General features: G+C 39.2%; 1 protein-coding gene across 3 annotated transcripts; it reads left to right on the forward strand.

Moving 5' to 3' along the window:
- The first annotated feature begins 706 nt into the window (after window positions 1-706).
- cpeb2 (cytoplasmic polyadenylation element binding protein 2) lies at window positions 707-20,836 on the forward strand. Of its 3 annotated transcripts, XM_030131516.1 has the most exons (11): window positions 708-2,060; window positions 4,623-4,892; window positions 8,109-8,199; window positions 10,805-10,855; window positions 12,460-12,483; window positions 13,086-13,259; window positions 14,956-15,045; window positions 15,245-15,363; window positions 15,473-15,587; window positions 16,695-16,876; window positions 17,195-20,836. In XM_030131516.1, the coding sequence occupies exons 1-11, from the start codon at window positions 1,161-1,163 to the stop codon at window positions 17,420-17,422; spliced, it is 2,244 nt and encodes a 747-aa protein (XP_029987376.1). In that variant the 5' UTR covers window positions 708-1,160; the 3' UTR covers window positions 17,423-20,836. The 3 variants fall into 3 exon arrangements, with proteins under 3 accessions (XP_029987377.1, XP_029987378.1, XP_029987376.1); XM_030131517.1 differs by lacking the exon at window positions 12,460-12,483 and having other exon boundaries at window positions 707-2,060; XM_030131518.1 differs by lacking the exon at window positions 10,805-10,855 and having other exon boundaries at window positions 707-2,060.
- The last annotated feature ends 1,926 nt before the right edge of the window (window positions 20,837-22,762 follow it).

Consider the following 22,762-nt stretch of genomic DNA (forward strand, 5'->3'; position numbering starts at 1 on the left):
TAATAATAATAATAATAACTGTATATGACACAATCTGCTTTCTGGAATGGCTGAAGAAATATGTAAATGTGAAGTACATTATCCCAGGTTAACTCTGGGCTACTACTACTAGGTCCTACACCTGCTACTACTACTAGTAGTAGTGTCACTGCTATTACTTATAGTGTAAAAATAATGATGATGGTAATAATGATAATATCATTGCTACTACTTATAATGATGATGATGGTGATAATGATAATATCATTGCTACTACTTATAATGATGATGATGGTGATAATGATAATATCACTGCTATTACTTATAGTGTAATAATAATGATGATGGTGATATTGATAATATCACTGCTACTACTTTTAGCTTAGGGATAATATTAACAGTAATAATAACTGTCTTAAGTACTTCACACTATTAGGCCAATGCACAGACTAACTGAATTAAATTAGCCTACTAAACTAAACTAAACCTCGTTGTGTGTTAACTACAGGTTCATACTAACTACTATCTGACTGGTGTGTGTAGTTTTGGTGTGTACATGGGGGGGTGGGGGGGGGTCTGTAGGTCCTGTGTGCTCTGTCGGAGGGTGTAGGCCTACTGCACTTTATGAATAATGAAAACATGACGTAAACAATGCGGTCCTCTTTGCGGCTCGGGCTCGAGGCTCGAGGCGGGCGCACCGAGGCGTGATGCGGTCGTGACGTAGATTGAGTCGGGGATCTTTAATCCTCTGCCGCAGCAGCACAGCCGGTAACCAGAGGAGGGGGTAGCACGGCCGGACGGGAATGGACCTCACAGGCTAGGCTAGCCTGCTACAAGGCCTTCACAGCTCGGTCTTTACGTACATGATAATATCACGGAGGAAAACCGAGAATAGGACCGGAACGAGCCGACTCAGTGTAGGCCAGACCCCCTCCTCTATCTGCCTGTAGCCGACAGCCTATTCACACACAGACAGACAGACAGACAGACAGACAGACGCAAGCCTGTTCATGAGGCTACACTTCTGAAACGCTGCTTTAAATATCCTAACAGACGTACAGTTCGGTAGCTCTGAGCCGACGGACGGAGCCTTCGACTAGTCTGGTCCGGTTTCCTGCGTCCCGGTTCGCCCTTCAGCCGCGTCCCCGCTGTCTCTGTCAGCTGCTGCGCATCAGCAAAACATGCAGGATGAGCCTGTGGGGGTGACAACCACGCAATTACCCCCGTCAACCGAGGAAAAGGACAGTGAAGGCAACACGATCAGTAAAACCGGGAACCGACCGAACCACACCGACACCCACGACGGTCAGCTGTGCGCACTGACGCCCGTGTTTAACCTTCCCAACCACAGGACTAGTTTCCACCGAGATCAGTTCTGCCCGACGCAGTCTATCAGTGACCTTCAGCACAGCAGAAAAATACATCAGCAATTAGGTCAGCACCCACATTTCAGCCCCCCAGAGTCGAACCGGACCGAGGGACCGTTCAGCCCCTTCCCCAGCGCCGCCGACCCCTGCGACTCTTCCCTGGAAGAGACTGAAGCAGATGCTGCGTCGCCATCGCCCACTTCCGTAAAACCAAACAAGATCCAAATGGACTCCCCCATCGTCCACCATAATGGCAGCAGCAGTACCGGCAACATGTTGTCCGGAGGTCTTGGTGCCGCTTTCCCGAACCTCCCGGCCCAGGAGATGCAGAGCGCCAGCGGCGGCTCGTGTTCACCTTCACTCCCCGGGTTCGGCACCCCCTGGTCGGTCCAAACTAGCTCGTCGCCCCCTCCCGCACCCAACTCCATCAATCCCACCCACCCCAACGCCATTAACCAGATCCCCAATACGGACTCTGACAACAGCTTCTACCCAGGTATCCCCTCCTCCATCAACCCGGCCTTCTTCCAGAGTTTTTCGCCGGTGTCAGCTAATCCGTGCGCCGGGATTAATGTGCAGGGCTTCAGCGGTCCGTTCTCACCCCAGATAAACGTCCCTCAGCAGCCTCAGAGTCGCAGGTCCCCAGTCAGTCCTCAAATGCATCCTCAGCAGGGTGCCTTCCTCCAGCAGAGAAACAACTACAACCAACATCAGGTGAGCTGCCACACCATCAATCACATGCACTTACACAGGATGGCCCCATTTACATACACTGCCTGTTAGTATTTCTATCTACATATGACAAAATATATACTCCAGATATATGAAAACAGAATCAGTTTGTTCAAAATACCCATGTTTTTGTGCCCTTAGGTCAGTCAGCATCTTGTGACACCCTGCAGAGATTAAGCATAACCTTATTAGTCCCTGTTTGTGTTATAATCTAAAGCTATGGTCTTTGAAGACTAAATGGTCCTGTTTTTTCTCCATAATCCATTTGACATGTCCTTTGTAAGGGTCTAAATCACTGCTCTTGAGGCAAATGAAGGGAGGGGTGAACAAGGGAATAAGACAGCATCACTGAATCTAGCTGTTGTTCTCTCCTGGAAGCTGGCAGTGGGATGCAGTCACATGACACTGGACCATCCCTGTCTTGTGGTTCACTCAGTGGGAATACAAAGGCCTGCAGGGTCCTAAATGGTGTCCTAAATGGATGCTTATTTGGTTGAAATGAAGACATCTAGTAGGCGTGTGTGTGTGTGTGTGTGTGTGTGTGTGTGTGTGTAGGTGTGTGTGTGTGTGTGTGTGTGTGTAAGTGTAGGTGTGTGTGTGTGTGTGTGTGTGTGTGTGTGTGTGTGTGTGTGTGTGTGTGTGTGTGTGTGTGTTAAAGGTGGTGCACAGTCCAGGGGCTCTGTGCAAAGTCTAGCGCTGGGCCTTAAATGCAGGATCAGATTATGCAGTAGTCTCCAGGCCTGTTTGCTAGCCCGCAGCTTTAGGTTTCTCATGTGATTTGCACATAGGGTGTGTATGCTCATATGGCTGCATCTGCAGTGTTGCATTTCACTGACCTTTAACCCCTTATTTTTATTAGAGTCTATGCAAATACATTTTCACAATATCCATGCTTATCTCACTATTATTCAACTGCGTTCAAAGGATCAAACCTTGAATGGGGGACATTCTGAGGGAATGCACAGACAAAATCTCAAATTATAAGGGTCACTTCATTTACAGATAATCATATATATCAGAATATGCTGTCCTATCTGTAAATTCACTGATTAAATTGTACATCTAAGTTTACTTCATGGAAAAGCCCATATCTGATCCCATTTTATTACATACTTGACAAATACAAATATAATATGCTCATATTTTATCTTAATTTTTTGGCCTTTGTGTGAATTTTCAACTCAGTATGTAATCGAATGAAAAAATATACGCTTTCCAAAGTATAAAAATGTAAACTGGCTCCATAGATTCTCTGTCAACTGTATCATTGTTGTGGCCTAGGTGATAAAAGATGTTACTCATGTTTGTGTTTGTCATTGGGACTGGTCTGTGGCATCATTTCCAAGCTACAGTGTTCTGGTTCACGTCAGGTTTTTTATGCCTATAGCTCAGTCATGTGACAGAAGTAGCCCCTCCTTCAGGTATGAGCTCGTCATTTTGTCTCAGCCGGTTAGAGTCCATCTCCTGTTCAAGATGATCCTGTTCCGTGTCACGTTTGTTCTCCTCCGTGTTTGTTTTGCTTTCATGCAAAATTCTGACCTACACCTCTGCTAGGGGGAAGGATGCAAAGCAATGTCAAATGACAATAGTATTGGTGTAAAGAGTGGAATTTGCAGCACAAGAAAATAAATGTCAGTGGATAATATGAAACATTTCCAGTCATCACCTGTCATATTGTGAATATCATACTCCACAGCCCTAGGCGCATTTGTATGTTTGCCCTTGGAAGAAAGATTTATATTGTTTCATCATGTTCATCATGTTTTGTGACACTGTGTGATCAATTTGTAATCAATAGTTTTCATGCACATTGCTTGACTCAGATTTTATTCATATGTTGGTGTAATCTTTGTATTAAGACAGCTTTTCCAAAATATCATTTTAGAACCTTGCCCATTGTATTTTAATATCCTGCTATATATTGAATTGTGCCATATATTTATATACTGTATAGATTTTATATCAATAGATCCTTGCATATACACAACCCTAATACGAACATATCAATTGCTCTTAAGATTCCAAACTCACCACTTGTGCAGTCTTTATCTTCTAGTATAATAAAGACTATTCATAATCACACCACCATCTGAGATTACATAGAGCTATTTGCAGTGTTAAAAAACAGGACAGGGATTTAGATCACATTGTGCATTGAGCAAAGAGGAAACAGTAAGGTTTTTGTGTTCACTGCGATTTTCATGTGAAAGCACGCACGATTGAGCATGATGCGATCAGATGTATGATATGCTTAAGAGTGGACACAAGGTCCAGGTGCAGAGTGAGTGTGTAACTTACACTAGCAGTGCTGAAGTGCACGAGATGCTTAGTATTAGTCTTAAAGCCCTAAATCTTCTTATCTTCCCACCCGTTACAGCAGCAGATCAAGCTAGGCTGTGGCTGACGGAGACGAAAGAAAGGATGTAGAGACAGCAGGATAGGATAATGTTAGAATAATACTCAAATATGTAATAAAAGGATGCACATGCTCTTTGTAATTTTGCATGTTCCAAATAAATACATCTGTCTGTTTCCACTGTGCAGCCTATGGTGAAGCCATCTCCCTGGAGCAGTCACCAGGGGAACGGCTGGGGCTCCGGTGGGATGTCCTGGGGTCGAGACCACCGCAGAGGGAGTGGCATGGGAGTACCTGGCTCAGTCAGTCATGTCTCACCCCTCAAGAAGCCCTTCTCAAGCAACGTCATCGCTCCACCTAAGTTCCCACGCTCTGGCGGATCACTGGGGCCTAAGTCCTGGATAGAGGAGAACATGTTTCGCACAGACAGCAACAGCAACACCTTGTTGCCTCTGCAGGTGAGTATTTTGGGCTCACCCCACATTGACTGGTTCAGGGTTTTGTTTGGATTGTTGGCTAAGTGTGTGTGTCTGAGAGTGGGAAAAGGGAGGTTTTTGTTTTTGTGTTCCAGTGAGAATCACTGGCTTTATGATGGGAAAGAACTACGAACAAAGGCATAGTGATAATTTGATTTCAACATTGGATGAATGAGATAGTAGAGGTGTGAGAGCAGGAGAGGGAGCTTTAATGAAGATTCACTGTAAAAATGGAAAGGAGACGCTTTAATATAGTGAGGAAAAGGAACTGAAACAGAGTGGGTATAATTGTCTAGAAATAGAACAGGATAATTAAAGTAGAGGCTTACTCAAAAATAAGTAGTTTTAGAATGTTACTACAGTTTTTTTAGTGAAGTTAATACTTTGACACAAGTGTCAAAACATTAATGTAACTAAGGCACTGAAAGTACAAGCATATTTTTTGCTTTGCTCTGCGCATTTCTGCAACACAAAACGCTACATACTAGATAATTCTGGTCACTGGGAATGCACTATTCCAAATGCGAAACATACTTTAAATTGGCAACACTCACACATTGAAAACACATATAAACTAAATTGTTAGACCTCAGGCAACATCACATTACTTGTGAAGACTTTGGAGGAAGTGGATCAAGATGAGGATGGGCACAAAAACAAAGAACGGAACCAGGAAATAGAGCCTTATTAAGTGATATTTTCACTGTTGCCTGAAAAGCTTAAAATGTGAACAAAGTACCTCAGACAGCAGTGATTTATATAAAACACACAAGTGTGTTGTTGCTGCTTGAAATAGCCATTAATACAGTGCATGCATTTATCATTTTATTACCAAAGTGCTATTTTAACAAAGGAGTAAGAAATTTTATTTTGACATTTATCTGAGGTTATTTACTTCCAAGTGCTGTGTGTTATTGGATTTGTGTTTAAGGTTTTGGTAAAGTGAGCCAACTTCATCAACAAGTGTGTAGTAATTGCACAAAACTGTTATCCAAACAGCAACACTTGATGGTGAAGACAGTCATCACTGGGTGTTCCTTTGTTGACATAACATGAGAAATAGCTGGCAAAATGCTCACTCTGTTGTGGGTAAGGATGTGAGGGTCTTTGCTGTGTGGTATTACAGGTATTAATGGATGCAGCCGCTCCAATGCCAGTATCACAGAGTGTTTTGAAGGAGGGGCTTCAGCGTCTGTCCCTGTGCTGACGAATAGCTCTACTGAAGTACATTTAGCATTTCAATCAGACAGGGGGAGCTTTAACTAACGCACTCAGCAGGTTTTTCCAAAGGTGTAATAACATGGGGGTTGGGCTGAATCCCTGTCTTCTTGTAGATGAGATCTGTTTGAGATACTGAGCCTGCTGAAGCTCTGTCAGGGAGGAGGACAAGATAATCTCTTTCCTCATATGTGCCTGTTTTTGCCTGTCACAGAAAAAATGCCCGTGGCTAACAGTGTCACAGAAGTCCACTAGTGGTCATCAGATGCTGCTGGCTTGTATTCTGGATGACATATCTATAATTTGTGTCTCATTACTCTGCTCAGGCCCAGCCGCACTGAGATCTCAAACTGGTTGACGTTTGGACATGTTTAGATCATATCTCACTTCTTTTTCCTACTGTGCTGCCAGTAACATCCTTGTTGGGTCTGAATATTAGATTCAGAAGGAGGTCGGAATCTTTCACTGAAAAATAGAACTTTTCTGCATTTTCTTTCACAAAATGCACATTAATTATTGCAAAAATCTGCTTTCCTTTGCTGTTAACCACTCCTTATACAGATAAAAATTTGGTTGACTTGACATTCAGATGTGTCCAACAGTGCTCAAATTCAGAAAAATCTTATTTTGTACAGTGTTATTAATGGCTTTTTGGTTGCATTACTCACTGTTATTCTCTAAGAATGAACGTGAATATTCACAAAATGTAACATGAACAAATGTTCAATACATAACCTCATCTGTTAACATAATTTCTGCTTGAGTCATCACAGTAGATTTCGTGGTAAAAACTATTCTCTTGATCACATGCTACTTCACTTCATCACCTAATTCTACTTTAGTCTTTATTTCTGGTTGTGATTCAAAAATTACATACTGTGTGTGTCATAACTCTTCATGACTTTTACTTAATTTAGTATTTTTTATAGCCAAATGTATTAAATTAGTATTATTAGTTATAATGTTTACAGTTATTTAGAAATTATTCCATAGAAGTTTGGTGTTCTTCAGGCACATGACGCATAAAAGAGGACTGCACTGACCCAGTTGCATTTCGTTTTACGTTTTACCACTGATATCAGAGTAACAGTCAGGAAATACTTAGACCTTGTATGGTGAGATGATGGCTTGTATGTTATTGTTCTTGGGGAAATAATACATACCACATGTAAATACTTCTCAACAAAAATGTTCTTATTAATGTCACTCTTTAGAGGTGAGATAATGGTGTCACCAACTTGCTATGAGCTCAAATTATTACTACTATCATTGCCAAGAAGTACAAGGCTTCCTATTCCAGGAAACAGGCCCGACTCCGTGGATTGTTAATTTCCATAAACAGTGTTGGGACTCAGAATTTTTCAGATTCCAAGTCTTTTCCTTCCTTCCTTTCTGTTTAATGTTTAGCCCTCAGTGACACATCTCTGGCTGTGTAATGATTTCAGCGTCACACACAGGATGATAGGATGAAATACATTCTGTTAATGCACTCCCTCATTCTGTTCTATTGAACACAAGCACATAGTACAGCACTTTGGTGTCTTAGTCACCCCAATATTACCATACGAGTCTGTCATAGTTCATCATTATGGATAACTATCTCACTGCTGATGAGCTCATAACCTCCATCTGAGCTTTGCAGCTAAATGCCACTCCTGGTTTTGGTTTCCATTCTGTTGTTCTCTGGGAACAAGTCCAGAAATCCCGGGGAATTTGTTGCATAGGCTGCTCGCAAAACATACCTTTGACTCCTAAAGTGAATAAATACGGAAAGAATGTTAATCCAAGCGTGAGCTACTCACATTCTTAAGCCTCATACATGTTAAGCCACATACCCACATTTCATTGTTATTATTATTGGCTTTATTGTTCATAATCCCAATCACTAAAGTGAGTTATAATCATGAGTAATTACTCATGCATGTCATGATGTGTGTGTTTGTTTTGTCGGCTCTGACTCTTTGCACCTGTGTTTTTCAGGACCGCTCCAGAATGTACGACAGTCTGAACATGCACTCCCTGGAGAGTTCTCTGATCGACATCATGAGAGCCGAGCAGGATCCGATGAAAGGTAGGATTGCCTTTCCCTTTCTATCTACGTTTTTGGGGTCAAAGGGAAGCGATCGTGTTCGCGCGAGCAAAAAGTGACCGCTCCCAGAGAGTTGTGTTGTTTTTCTACGCACCAGCTTATTTTCCTCCCGCTGAGAGCTTAATACTTCTGCCACCAGCTGCACTGCACATTTACATGACCTTAGAGCTCTGATCCTGTTGCTACTTAACCCGGGCAGAGAAAAGAGAGGAGAGACAGGAGTGTCAGTGTGGCAAATTGTTATTCCTCATTGATGTTTAATGAAATGTGCACCACACTCATAAGGCACGTAATTTTTTCTAATCAACTAAATTGAAATAAAATTTAATAAGTCCTAGTTTATTAGCAGTATTTCTTATAGACTGGCAACAGCAAGCAGTGACTGTATTCTGACACTGGCCTGTCCTCAAAGGCTCAGCTGCTGGACATCAGAGGAGCAGTGTCAGATAACTGCTCCGTCCTCCCCCTCTCCTAGAGACGGCTGTTTGAGGCTCATTTACAGCCTTGCAGACTGGTTACACCTTCACTTTATACTATGACCCACAAATAAACTCTAGGTGTATTGCCTTTAGAAGCAGTAGTATTAACGTAGCAGCAGTAGTATTAACGCTGGCATTGTGTAACAGAATAAATAAATGAATACAAATCAGGATTTGTTGCATGTCCTGTTTCTTAAGACTAAAACCTGGACTCGACCTGTGCTCGTATTTCTGGGCCGAGATGTTTTGTTTTTTCATCAGGAGCAGATGGAGAGGACATGGGCCAGTGTGCACAGCAGAGAGAGAGAGAGAGAGAGGGGGATCTAGACTAATTTTAGCTGTGATCACACTTTCACACACTGTGTATGACGGCCAAGAGTGGAGATGAGAGCGAAGGAGGGCTCGCAAGGGTGGGCTCTGCCATTTATAGCACAGCCGTGGCGGACACAACAGCGTATAGGCCTCTGTGAGAGGCTTCAAAATACAGGAGCTGCTAAACCGACATGGTAGTGCTGCAGGCAGGATTGTAAAAATAGCATTTGCTTGTTGAAAAAGTACTGTAAGTAAATAAAATGGATTTTTTTAGCACTCTTCGCAGATAAAAAGTCCTTTATCAGAGTTATACACACAAAGTAAAGGTAACAAAAGAATTATATACTAAAATATACAACGAATGAAACTGTAGGAGGTAAAACAGATGAGAAAAAAAAGGATTGCAGACTGTACAATTAACGCATAAAGAACAGACCTGACACACGTAATGCATCCTTTTAAATATGCATATCAATAAAATACCCCAAAAGTGACAACTGAAGCAGTTGTTCTTGAAACCATTCTTATTTAAAGGATATAATCATGCAGGAAAAATACGTGGTTGAAAAAAAGACAAATTCAGTACAAGATAATTTACTGAATTTTGCTTTGTTCAAACACTATATGAATATAATCGGGACACAGTGAACTCAGGTCTTTCATGGCTAACAGGGGTCTGGGCTACAAAATGATAATTACAGATGTCATACAATAATTTTATATTTTACATATTATGACATATCACAATAAATGGTTTTATTTTGTCTTTTATTACCTCCACCAAGGAACGGTGGAGATTATGTTTTCATCGGGGTTTGTCTGTCTGTTTGTCTGTTTGTTTGTTAGCAAGATAACTCAAAAAGTTATGGACGGATTTTGATAAAATTTTCAGGAAATGTTGATACTGGTACAAGGAACGAATGATTCAATTTTGGTGGTGATCGGGGGGGATGAGGTCTGCGCTCTCCAAGTGTTTTTCTACTTTTGTCTATATTTACAGTGTCATCTAAAAGGCTTACATAACGCTTCAATTTGTATTAATTTTACTCATCATTGATTTTTTAAAATCATTATAATTGTTTTAATCTAGATTTCTGAAATATTTGTCATATTTTGAACATAAGTAATCATTTTAAACCACATGTAACTATGTGGTTTATTCAACTCACGTTCAAGAGGATAAATCAGTCTTTAAACTTGAAAATAAAATATTGATTTGACATGTATCATAATTGATAATATCTCAATTCATTGGGAATGGGAATTGGTATTATTGTAAATAGTTTGTGTCTATATAGTGTATCTGTTAAAGAATGATCACAAGGACAACTGTTTTAGTCCATGTAGCATTTTGTAAGAAAGAAAAACTTTGTAAAATGTGACAAATACATTCAAGACGGTGAACAGTGTTTCATGTGCTAATGCTCCACACCGTGACTCTTTATGCTGTAGATCTGACCTTTACCTGTGGCTGAAGGACGTTATAACTGTTACGTTTTATCGATAAAATATTCAACAGTTCCTTGGGTCGTCTTGTCACGTCGGCTCCATTTATCTTTGGGGATAAAGAGAGCTTTTATTCTATTTGTGCCGACCGCAGTGCTCGCTGCAGACATGTGACAGAGCTGTTGTAGTTCATCCACAGACAGGCATTGTCGCTGTATCTGTGTGTTTTCGTGTGTGTGTGTTTCTGTACTCACATCGGTCTCACCCTGTCCTCTCCATCTGCTCCAGGTCTCATCGTTATATGTGTGTCTGTGCTCGCTCATGACTTGTGTGTCTGTTTCTCATGTCAGGCCGTGTGGGATGCCCTAACCCCGGGGCTGACGGCCTACTCATGCTCAATGGTAATTATCTTTTAGCACCCTCCCCCTCTGTGTGTACTGTTCCCATGATGCATCCACAGTTACTGCTTAGCCTCATTGGACACACTCAGCAGGGTCACAGTAGGTGACATGTGGTACATCAGGTGTTTCTATGGTATTTAACACTTTTTCACAATTGCTATCATAGATCTTATCAAAACAAACATGTTTCAATTACCGTAAATTGTAATTTGATGTTGCAGAGAGACATTATCCAAATGAACATGAACATATGTGTTATATTGTTACATTCCCATCACTGTTGCTTAATTCACACCAAAACACATCAGACTAATGTTGTGTTGCTTAGCGCTCACATGATGAGCAATGTTTCCATCATCATACAAAAGTCACATGAAGAGTTTTAACACACACACAATCACAAACAGGACTTTGTTCCAGGCTCTTGTTAAGTTATACATTACAGTTAGTTATTATAGTTTTGGGATTTTCATCACACTTTTATTTTTGTACAGATCATTTTGTTTAAGCCTGTTTTATAAATTGATAAATGTTGTTTTAGTGTTCAAATAGTTTTAGTTTTCCAGGTATTGTGAGAAAACACTTGATTTATAGAAGCTGCATTTTACTAAATGTCCACTAGGATGTCCACTGGATTATCGGCTTGTGTTAAAATAAAGCTGATAGAATAGAATAGAATAGAATAGAATAGAATAGAATAGAATAGAATAGAATAGAATAGAACACTACAATGAAATTTAAAGTAAAAAAAAAAACAACCTGTTAAACTCTACAAAAACTAGTAAGTAAAAGCCAAAACACACATAGTCTGTCAGTGAAAACATGAAAAAAGTCATAATTGCATGATTCCACTATTTCACAATATGAAATCTTGCTAAATGATTCAGTTCATATCTTAACAGTATTAACTATTGTGTCTGCATTTGGATAAAAGTTGTTTTTAAGTCTGTTTTTCTGTGATTTTATCGTCATGTCCTACCTGCCTGAAGGCTGCAGTTCAGACAGACTGTGTTATTTTTTATTTTCTATAAAATAATAAAGTCATTTTATAACTTCTGGTAAACTATGATAACTCTGGTACATTTCCACTCGCTATTAGAAAAACAACATAGCACTGTGACCTTTTTTTCTTTTTGCGTTTTCTTTGCATATGGACACACATCTTGTTGATGTCAAAAATAAAATCATGTTTTATAACAGTCTCAGCGGAATGTAAATCTGGGTCAGATAGCATTTGCAAATAACAGTGAAAGTGCTTTTTTTTCCTAGTCTTTTTCTCGTAAGACCAAGCAGTCAGAAAGGAAACTGTTTTTGGCTCATGTCTTTAACTGTTGAGACGCTCAGCCTGTTCAGTGTTTTTAACACACGGCAGAGTTGGACCTCGACATATTCATCTGTACTAATCACCTGCATCTGCAATATTTCAGCTTTTTAAGCTATTGTGAGCCATAAATTGGACACCTTTGTCAACACAGAGATGAAAATAATTCTATTTATCTTGTTTCTGGTAAAAAACAGAGACATGATGAAGTATCTGTGTAGATGTGAGACTGTTGAGGTTACATGTCAGCTGAAACCTGCACTCTTTACTTTTCTACATGCAGCCAGGAGCTTTGGGAGACGTCGAGGTAAACTCAGCTTTCTACAACATGTCTGTTCTCTTGTGGCTTATTCTCCAGTCGCATGCTTCACTGCTTGAAGGGAAACCAAACTGAGGCCTGCGTTTGTTTGTAATTAAAATACTTGTAAAATACAGTGTTTGGCTGAAAAATAACTGCCATTATACATATATATAAATCAAGAATTGTCTGAGAATCCAGACGTGCATGGTGTCAGGGGTCTCAGGTTTGGTCCTGTTTACCTGAATCAGCTCATCTATTTTGTTAACAGCTTTGTTCCACACAGCCTGCTTTTCCACACCTGCCTTATCTGCTCCACCACAGAGCGACACACAGTAAATTGCACGTAATCTTCACTTTAAACCAGTGCTTTATCTTGTAACCACCAAGTGTAAAATGGAAATAAAAGCATTAGATTTCAGTCTTCCTCTATCCCCAGTTAGTGTTTGGTTCCCTCTCATAGCACAGATTTAACATCCCATAAAGAAAAGGCAGATGATTTGAAGGTTTGGAGTTGTGTTTGTGAGTGCTGCTGCTTTCTGTGTGTTTTGTTTGAATGCTTAATCTCAATATATAATCTTAATTATTTTTAACTTTTTTTCCTCCAATAGGGCGTTCCTCCCTTTTCCCTATTGATGACAATCTCCTCGATGATGGCCACGGCAACCAGGGTGTTCCAGGAGTGCTCGGCTCCCCCAACTGTTACCCCCACCAGAACGGAGAACGCATCGAGCGCTTCTCTCGTAAAGTGTTTGTGGGAGGTTTACCCCCTGACATAGATGAAGGTTAGAGGACGCGCTCATGACACTGTTGGTGTTTGGTTTCTTATTTCTATATGTGTTATTGACATTGATGGAATGAAACGAGGGTATTTATTTTAAGGTATCTGTACTTTTCCACTTCATACTTATACTCCACTACATCTCAGAGTTAAATGTTGTACTTTCTGCTGCTCTGATAGCATTAGTAGTTTTCATTTTACACACTTGATAATATCCTCCTTAGACCCAGAAATGCATTATTGCCAAGGGGACAAGAGTTTCACGGGAAAAAAAGTGTCTGAAAAACCTGTTGCAGCATTCTAATTATTTAATGCAAATATAAGAGTAAACCTTTACTGTCCTGGGTCTGTGGAGGATATAAAGAACTCACTTAAATCTCTTAAAGGTTGGTACAGATCTACTAAATTGTAATAACAAAAATCAAAGATTAACCAAAACACTGTAAAGAAATGAGTATATCAGACTTTATTTTCTTCCCTCTTCTTTTTAATTATGGGATTCTTCCCTGTTTATTAACTGGACATAAAGCAGATATAACACTAATGCACTGGTTTTACACTGATGTTTCTGTATTAATATTCTAACTTCAGCTACGGCAGTGGTTCTCAAACTTTTTCTATCTGACCCACCCTTTGGAGGAAGAAAATTATCCAGGCCCCCCAATAACAAACAAAATTGTAACAGTAGTTCAAGTACAACTTTTATTGAAAGAAACATCAATATTATAACCATTTGTTGTACTTTTCTCTGAATAATTTCCTGTGCTTCATTAAAAACAATTTCAAATTTAGCTTGAACAATGAAAACACTCCACATGACTGCTCCCTGAGACAATATTTTTCCAAATAAAAATATGAAATGTGCAATTGTATTGTTATATCTATAACAATTAAGTTCATTTCTTTTAGAACACCAAACAAATTTTTACTGCAACAAAGATGAATATTTTAACAGTGTCAGTGACTGCAATGAGCCCATTGCACGTGTTCTTAGAACAATAAAGTGCAAACTGTACAAACTGTGCAAACACAGAAAGGTCGCATGATTTTCTTTTGGCCTCAGTAAAATACTTGTCCATTCTCCAAACCTACACTCTTTGTGTAGTCAAGTAAGAGATCACCATGACAGTGGATTTGTTTGTTGTACATCCCTAAAATGAGTTCGGGGTGCTCCGAAGCCAAAACAGTAGTTCTGCCTGCTACATGTTCTGACCTGAGGAAAAAAAAACATCTAGGAGCAATCTTGCACACCCCCAGCACGCCTCCTCGTACCTCCTAGGGGGCCCACCCCACAGTTTGAGAAATGCTGAGCTAGAGGGACCGAACAAACACCTTTACTTAAAACTACAGGTGCTGAAATCTGGGGGGGGGTGTAAGAATTAGAACATATACACCTTCCATATTGAAACAAAGTGTAGAATGGGGTCCAGGTTGCATGTGTGCATGAGTATGATTAACAGGTATCAGTCACATAGCTGCAGAAGTCTAGTTTTGTCTCAGCCCACTTGAATTACAATATGTTAAAAGGTAATTATGGTTATTTTGGTGCTAATACTTGGATACTTCTAGATAAGTTGAATTTTCTACGCAGCACTTCTGCTCCTAGTATTTTTAAATTTTTCTATTTGATCTTTTTTTTTAAGGAGATGAATACCTGAACCTTTTTTCTCTTTCTTAATCTGTCTCTTATTCTTTTACAGATGAAATAACCTCAAGCTTTCGTCGATTTGGTCACCTGGTGGTGGACTGGCCACACAAAGCAGAGAGTAAATCCTACTTTCCGCCTAAAGGTATTGGCTAAAGCAGCTGGTTTTATATTAAACACAGATTTGTGGTTACTAAACCCAGCTTTACATTGACCTTTAATGGTGATCTTCATGGATGATCATAAATCCATATTCATTTGAGGGATGATAAACCCAGAGGAGAACACACTGTGCGGTGTTTGTTGTGTTTAAGGTATTCACTAAGGCGGTGTGTGTTTCCTAGGATACGCATTCCTGCTGTTTCAGGAGGAGAGCTCGGTGCAGGCTCTGATTGAAGCCTGCATGGAGGAAGATGGCAAACTCTACCTGTGTGTCTCCAGCCCCACCATCAAAGATAAGCCTGTGAGTTCCACGGCTCCGTCTCAAACACACAACAAACACACAACACATGACTTGTATTTGCAGAGTCTCGACAGAGTTGGTTTAATCTTACATTTGACTCTGTCTACAGGTGCAGATTCGACCTTGGAACCTTAGCGACAGTGATTTTGTCATGGATGGGTCTCAGCCCCTTGACCCCCGCAAGACCATCTTTGTGGGAGGTGTCCCCCGTCCTCTGAGAGCAAGTAATTGTACAGTTTGTTACACTTCACGTCTGGTTTCGTCATGGTCGGCTGATGACTACATCCATGCAACAACCTTACAACTACAAAATTACTACTACAAAATAAATGTAACTGTAATTTGTTATACATACTGAGAAAAAAAAAATGTGGGCAACACGGTGGTGCAGTGGATAGCGATCGTGCCTCACAGCAAGAAGGTCCTGGGTTCGACTCCAACACCAGTCGATGGGGGGTGGGACCTTTCTGTGTGGAGTTTGCATGTTCTCCCCGTGTCTGCGTGGGTTCTGTCCGGGTACTCCGGCTTCCTCCCACCATCCAAAGACATGCACTGATAGGTTAATTGGTTAATCTAAATTGCCCATAGGTGTGAATGTGAGAGTGATTGTTTGTCTCTATATGTCAGCCCTGTGATGAACTGGCGAAATGTCCAGGGTGTGCCCCGCCTTCGCCCGCAAGTAGCTGGGATAGGCTCCATGCGACCCCCGTGACCCTAGTGAGGATAAAGCGGGTTCAGATAATGAATGAATACTGAGAAAAAATATGCAATACAAACTGTGAGGGCTTAAAATAACAATATAGTTCAGGTTGATGTTCATTTTCAGATTTATTGATTGAATGCTTTGACTTAGATGTCTGATATAACAGTTGTAAAAATTAAAGATAGTATATTTCCATTTATCAGGTTTTTCTTTCTTTAAACTGTCATTATTTCTGCTTTTAGAATTCCAATACTGGTTAACCTCTAGTATTGAGGGTTATACAGCCTGGTTAAAATTAAGGTTTTTCTTGTCACTTAACTTTAAATTATCTGTTAAATGTCAAAGTTATATTACACTGATGAAATAATTAATATAACATATAACAACTGACTAGTGATCTTTAATTCATTACAGATAATGTGGTTGGTGGTCACTGATTCAGACATTTGAACTGTCTCATACATAAAACAACAGTTAAAGCCCCAGGGAATAGAAATCCCCTGTCAGCTTATCTCCCACTGTGTCACACCTGATGTGTAACTTCCTCATTTCCTCCCACATCATTCATTATCTGTCCACTCATCTGATTGTCTTCTTTTGTCTGCCTTTCTTTTCCCTCTGTGCCCAGTTGAGCTGGCCATGATCATGGATCGTCTCTATGGTGGAGTCTGTTACGCAGGAATTGATACCGATCCGGAGCTCAAGTACCCCAAGGGGGCGGGGCGAGTGGCGTTCTCCAATCAGCAGAGCTACATCGCCGCCATCAGCGCCAGATTCGTCCAGCTGCAGCATGGAGACATTGACAAACGGGTACATGCTCCCTCTTTATTATCAATCCATTGTCATCCATCATAAAATGGATGCATCATTCACACAACTTGTAACTTGTGAGTGTGTGTGTTTTTGTGTGTGTGTGTTTTTTTGTGTGTGTGTGTTTTTGTGTGTGTGTGTGTTTTGTTGGCATCACAGTATAGCAAGCAGCAGCCTGTTGCTATGGTGAGCTTATTAGGGCTGACTGAATTAGCTTCATAATTGTCTTTGCTGCTTTTCATAAATGTATTCATGTTTTTTTCCGTGTGTGTGTGTGTGTGTGTGTGTGTGTGTGTGTGTGTGTGTGTGTGTGTGCAGGTGGAAGTGAAGCCCTACGTCCTGGATGATCAGCTGTGTGATGAGTGCCAGGGTGCACGCTGTGGAGGGAAATTTGCTCCCTTTTTCTGCGCTAACGTTACCTGTCTGCAGTACTACTGTGAGTTCTGCTGGGCCAACATCCACTCCCGCGCTGGACGAGAGTTTCACAAGCCCCTGGTCAAAGAAGGCGCCGACCGCCCACGCCAGATCCACTTCCGCTGGAACTAGAGATGTGACCACAGCCATGGTGACACAGTTAGAGGGAAGGGAAATGAAACACTGTCTAACAGGAAAAAGAGCATCGCTCTGCCTCTCCTGCTTTCCTAACTATCAGTATAATCGTGTACGTAACACTAAACAGTATATACTATATATATCTATATATCTTTTGTAGCAGCCAAACACCACAAGCCTCAGTTTTTCACCAAAACCCCCCTCACATCTCAGGCTCTGACAACTCTACAACTCTTTTGTGGTACTTTCATCTTTTCTAAGAGGAGATTTAAAAAGAGATTGATTTTTGTAGGTTTTTTTATTACCATTATTTTTGTATGTGAGATTTAAAGTAGATACGGGAATGTTTTTGCATGGGGGCAGCTTGTCTGTCTGTTTGTCTGCTGCTAGCCACCCTACAGTGCGTGTAGTGCACACTTGTTTCTGGGAAAACCTCGATTCTATAATGTTGACGCCTGCCCCAGGTCATTAACCAAAGGTAGCAAAAATGATAGGAAACATTAAAAATTGACACATTTCTGCCGCGAAACAAAGTTGTTTTTTTTAATGTTGCCATGGACTCTTTTATCTTGTTAGAGAGTTTATTACAAATTCTGCGCTCATACTGACAATAGAGTAATTACCTCAAAATCCAAAATCTGGTTTATGCTAACTGTATTAAACAATTACATTTATACGTAACAAGCTATTTTAGAAGCTTTGCTGCTATATATACATATATATGAATAGATGTGTAGGAATTATATTTAATGCCATTAATAAACCAGAATCATGTCAAATGAAATGCAGTATGCACTCAACCACTAATGGCCCCCATTGCCATGGAAAGTGCATGTTTTGACAATAGGCTTAGATACACAAAAAGCATGCAGGTTAGATGTGATTTTAAAAAAACACTGCAAAAATAAAAATAAAAAACAAAAAACAAACCACTGAAACAATAATTAAAGACATTTAATTCTTTAGTGAGTAGCATGACCATCTATTACAGATGTTTAGAGGGAAAGAAAAAAATTTGACAGATTTAAATATTAAAACTATTTAAACTTGCATGCATTGATGTTTATCTGTTGTTTGATCCATTTACATACTAAACAATACAAAAAGTGATATTGGTTCTACTGTAGACTTAGTGGATGCCATCAATTTTTGAAGTGGTGGCTTGTATGGCAAAAAAAATATATCCTGTTGAGAAGCAGAGTGGTGTTCAGTGGTTTGTGTTTGTGTCGTCCCTGTGCTGTGTGAGTCCTGTTATTGTAGACTGAGGCTCTAGTTTAGTTACCAACAGATTACCTAGAGGAGAAAGAAAACATCTGATGACTCTGCCTTCAACCTTCCTGTAACGTATCCCTGTATGTTTCCAAAGGTTAATCTGATTTTGCATCGTCCCTGGCAGACCAAATGCAAAACTAAAGACTTGATCAGCTCAGAGAGCAGCCTGAGTGATGTTTAGGCCGTGGGTCGCCCTTTTATTGAACATAAAGCGACGCATCTCCTCGTCGAGCCCGAGGATGATGATGCTTGGTCTGTTGGCATGCTTAAGATAAATGTTTTGTTTTCTTTTTCTGGTCTGATTTACACCTTGAAATACTCTTTAAAAACTATTTTGGGACAATCTTTATGTGAGGACTGGCACTCCTGCCGTCCTTTTTGGTACTGTACCCGTGTGTCGCTCTTGTGTCGTTGTGGTTTTGTGTTCCACACCCTGGTGTATCAGTGTTCAGGCGTCAAGTGTATACTGTTACAAAACCTTAATGAAACTGAGACTTAAGGTTGATTTACTTATAGCCGGCTACTATAATTTAACTTGTTTGTGTGAACTACTTACCTGTCACTGGCCCTTCGATATCCCTAGTTTTTATAATATATATTATGCACTACTTTTCTATATCCCACTCGTTTTTCTTCTTCTTCACCCCCTAAGTGATTTCAGTAATGTGGATTCTCAGAAACTTCCACCTATTTATAATTCTACAGATGCTTTATAAAGTTTTATTTTTTCATGATTACTTGTGTAGGATGTAGCGTGAAGCAGTGGTCTTAAGTTATCTGTGTTCTGTAAGAGTAGAGCAGGAATACAATATTTTCTAATATATTCTAATGTAGTCTGGATGTTGAGGACTGGGAGTCAGCACCGTGTTAAACAACTGACTTTACAATAACCAGATGTGAGTTAGCGAAGGCTCCCGTCGTCCCAGTGGCTTTAGTTCTCATGGTGTCAGATGATAACATGTTTGAATATCGTCACCTGTAACACTTGACTCGTGCTGTTTTGTGAGGTTCTATTTTCTATGTTGAACACTGTTACTTTGTTCTGTACGTGTCTTTGTTTTTGTAAAAATCATATTTATTTCACTATTTTTGTAGACAAAAAAAAAACTACTTGATTTTGATTGTATTTTTCTATTTAAATATTATACGATTTATTTCCCCCCCCCCGCCCTTGTGCTAATTATGTCAGAAACCCAAGTTCCGTTCAAAGACAAAGAATCACGTCATTAGTAGCAACATCAGAGTTTTTGATATACAGTCGAACTGATTCTTATTTTCATACACATTACACATTTAATTTGAAGGAAGGAAACATGAAGGTTTTATTATTTTCTTGGAAGACACTTGAGATTCTCCCCTGTTGCATCGAGGCCTCGACTGCCTGTCCTCGTAGATGCTCTGAAACTTGAATATAACACATTTTGAAAGGCTGACTAACCTCGAATCTGTGTTGTGATGTGCAATACTGTTTCTAATGTTTGTATAAAAGTAAGAATTACAGTGTAAACCTTTTTAATGCAGATTTATTTTTTTCATTGCATATTTTGCAGATTTCTGATCCACAGTGTCATTTTTTACTGTCAGAAAATAAACCCCGTTTTTTCATTGCAACTATTTTTAAATCCAGATATCTTTGTACTGATGTAAATGATTGTAGTTATTTTGGATAGTGTTTTGCTAACAAAAGGAAAGACTTTTTCATGCATATTTCTATTTCTTTTCATCTTGTTTTATCCCACATTTTTATTTCATTTATTAGTAGCAGAATTCTTGGAATAATTTTTCAGTTTAAATGTCATTGGTATTATTTTGTATTTTTATGTGGAAATACACTATATGTAATTTTAAGATGCTAACTGCTAATATATTATTTTGAGTTTAATTATTTTTAAAGCTAAATATTTGTAATTTTATTGTTAAATTGACTAATTTCTAAATCAGAGTTTGTGTATAAATTCACAAAAGTGGTTTATGGGGTGTTTGGATTGTAATTATTATTAATGAATGGTTCTTTGATATGCAAAATGAATATCATGTTTATTTTTATTTTTGTTGGTTTTGTATTTAAATGGGGTGTTGATTTCAATCTTTTTTTCTTTCACTTCCTGAATAAAGACCCATTTTGTTTGGACACAACATGGCTGTTGTTGCACGTGTTTTCTTTTGTTGGTTATTCATCTTCAGCCTCCTCATGTGCTGCCAAATGAGATATGCAGTGTGCCTTCACATTATGGTGAAGAATGGACACACTGTGCTTCATGTAACCTGACTAGTCCCACCATAATTATTTGCAGAATTCCAAGTACTGCTGAAGAAAATATGTACGATAGTGGTTGAAAGGAGCAGAATGTGCTCTTTAGATACAAATCTTACTTTAGTATTATCATTTAATCCCTCTGTTCATAACATATGTCAGCATATGTCTACAGTTACCCCCAGTATATACAGAAATAGTTGTGTTTTATGAGGAAATATGAAGACACATACATGTTAATCAGTGACTTAAGTACAAATAACATCAACACAATAACTGATAATGTTAATACATCTCTATGATCCTGATCAAACCACACAGACCAACATAAAACCAAACACACAGAGGAAATAATCCAATAAATCCCTAATACATCGCCATATATTGGTTTTAGTGCCATCTAGGGGTAAAGGTCAGAACTACAACAGAAACTTGTTTTTTCTTTTACTTTTCAGATTCTATGTAATTGATTTATGCGCTGGATGTGTTCTTATCCATGTGGATTTAATAATGCAAACACATAAATGAACTCGCCTTGATGATAGTTGTTTGCTTTGAGACGTTTATGAGACAAAGGGGAGGGAGTGGATTAACTAGAGAAGGACGCTTGTGTGGGTGAGCATAGATTGCTGTCAAGTAGAGCCAAATGTAGGCTCTAGTTTTATATGGTTGGGAAAAAAAATATATATATATATATATATACTGTAATTTAAAAATCTAACTTGGAAACTGACAGCACAAGTTTTGATCCTGGACTCTGCAAAAACAGAACAACACATCCAAAATAAAAAATAATTGCACAAAGAGGGCTAAGTCCCTGACTCATCCATGTTGCTTTCATGAAATGAAGGGATTATTATGATTAATACTCTAAATGACTTTATACAGTCATATAAATATATCTCATTTTTGAATGGGTCCTTGGGTGTTTTTTTGTTGTTGTTGTTGTTGTTGTTGTTTTGTTTGATTTAGTACCACCTGATTGTGTTTATCAGCATTATTTGCTGGAAGAAAGCTGACAGTACTCATGTATGTTTATTTTTAATTAGATTTTTTTTTTTTTTTTTTTTTTTTTCAGAGGGGGGTATTAGATATTAATATTATAGCATATAATAATCAAATTTCTGTAACACTGTGTTAAATAATGTTGTTCTGTCATATAGTTTTGTTTTAAATCAGTTTGCAAATTAACTACTATGGCTACAAGTCCTGTATACAGTGGTGGCCAAAATGACTAAAACACCTCCCAGATTTGAAGACACTGATCTTTTTTGCCTCCAAGATATGATTTCATTTTATAATGTTCATGAAACATCCAAATGGTTCTTACTTGTAAGTCATGAAAATAAGCAGGATTGGCCTTGTACATTCAACAGACTCACACAGCTGTGTCCTTAGACTCTTGCATCACCATTGGTTTAACCATGATCGAACCAGACAATGATTACACATGGAATTTGGCTTCTTCTGAAGGAACATGGTTGTGTGCTGTTTACAGTGAAATAGGCCAGGCAAATTTTTTTAAGGAAAATGACCCAAATCTCATTATGATGGCTCTATTTTATGGTTCATAGAGCAGAATGATGACTTTGTAGATATTTCACTTGTTTTATGGGTATTTCAATGGCCAGTTCAAAAAAAAAAAAAAAATCAACAAAAAACAGACAAACCACTCAAATATGCCAAGTGTTCTAAGAGTTCTAATGATTTGGAATAATTTTGGCTACCTCTATACATACTGTTAAATGTAACAATGGTTATATATATATAGATATACTGTCCCTGTCAAATAACATTTAAATAAAACC

The sequence above is a fragment of the Sphaeramia orbicularis genome, chromosome 4 (assembly GCF_902148855.1).
Source record: "Sphaeramia orbicularis chromosome 4, fSphaOr1.1, whole genome shotgun sequence".
NCBI lineage: Eukaryota > Metazoa > Chordata > Actinopteri > Kurtiformes > Apogonidae > Sphaeramia > Sphaeramia orbicularis.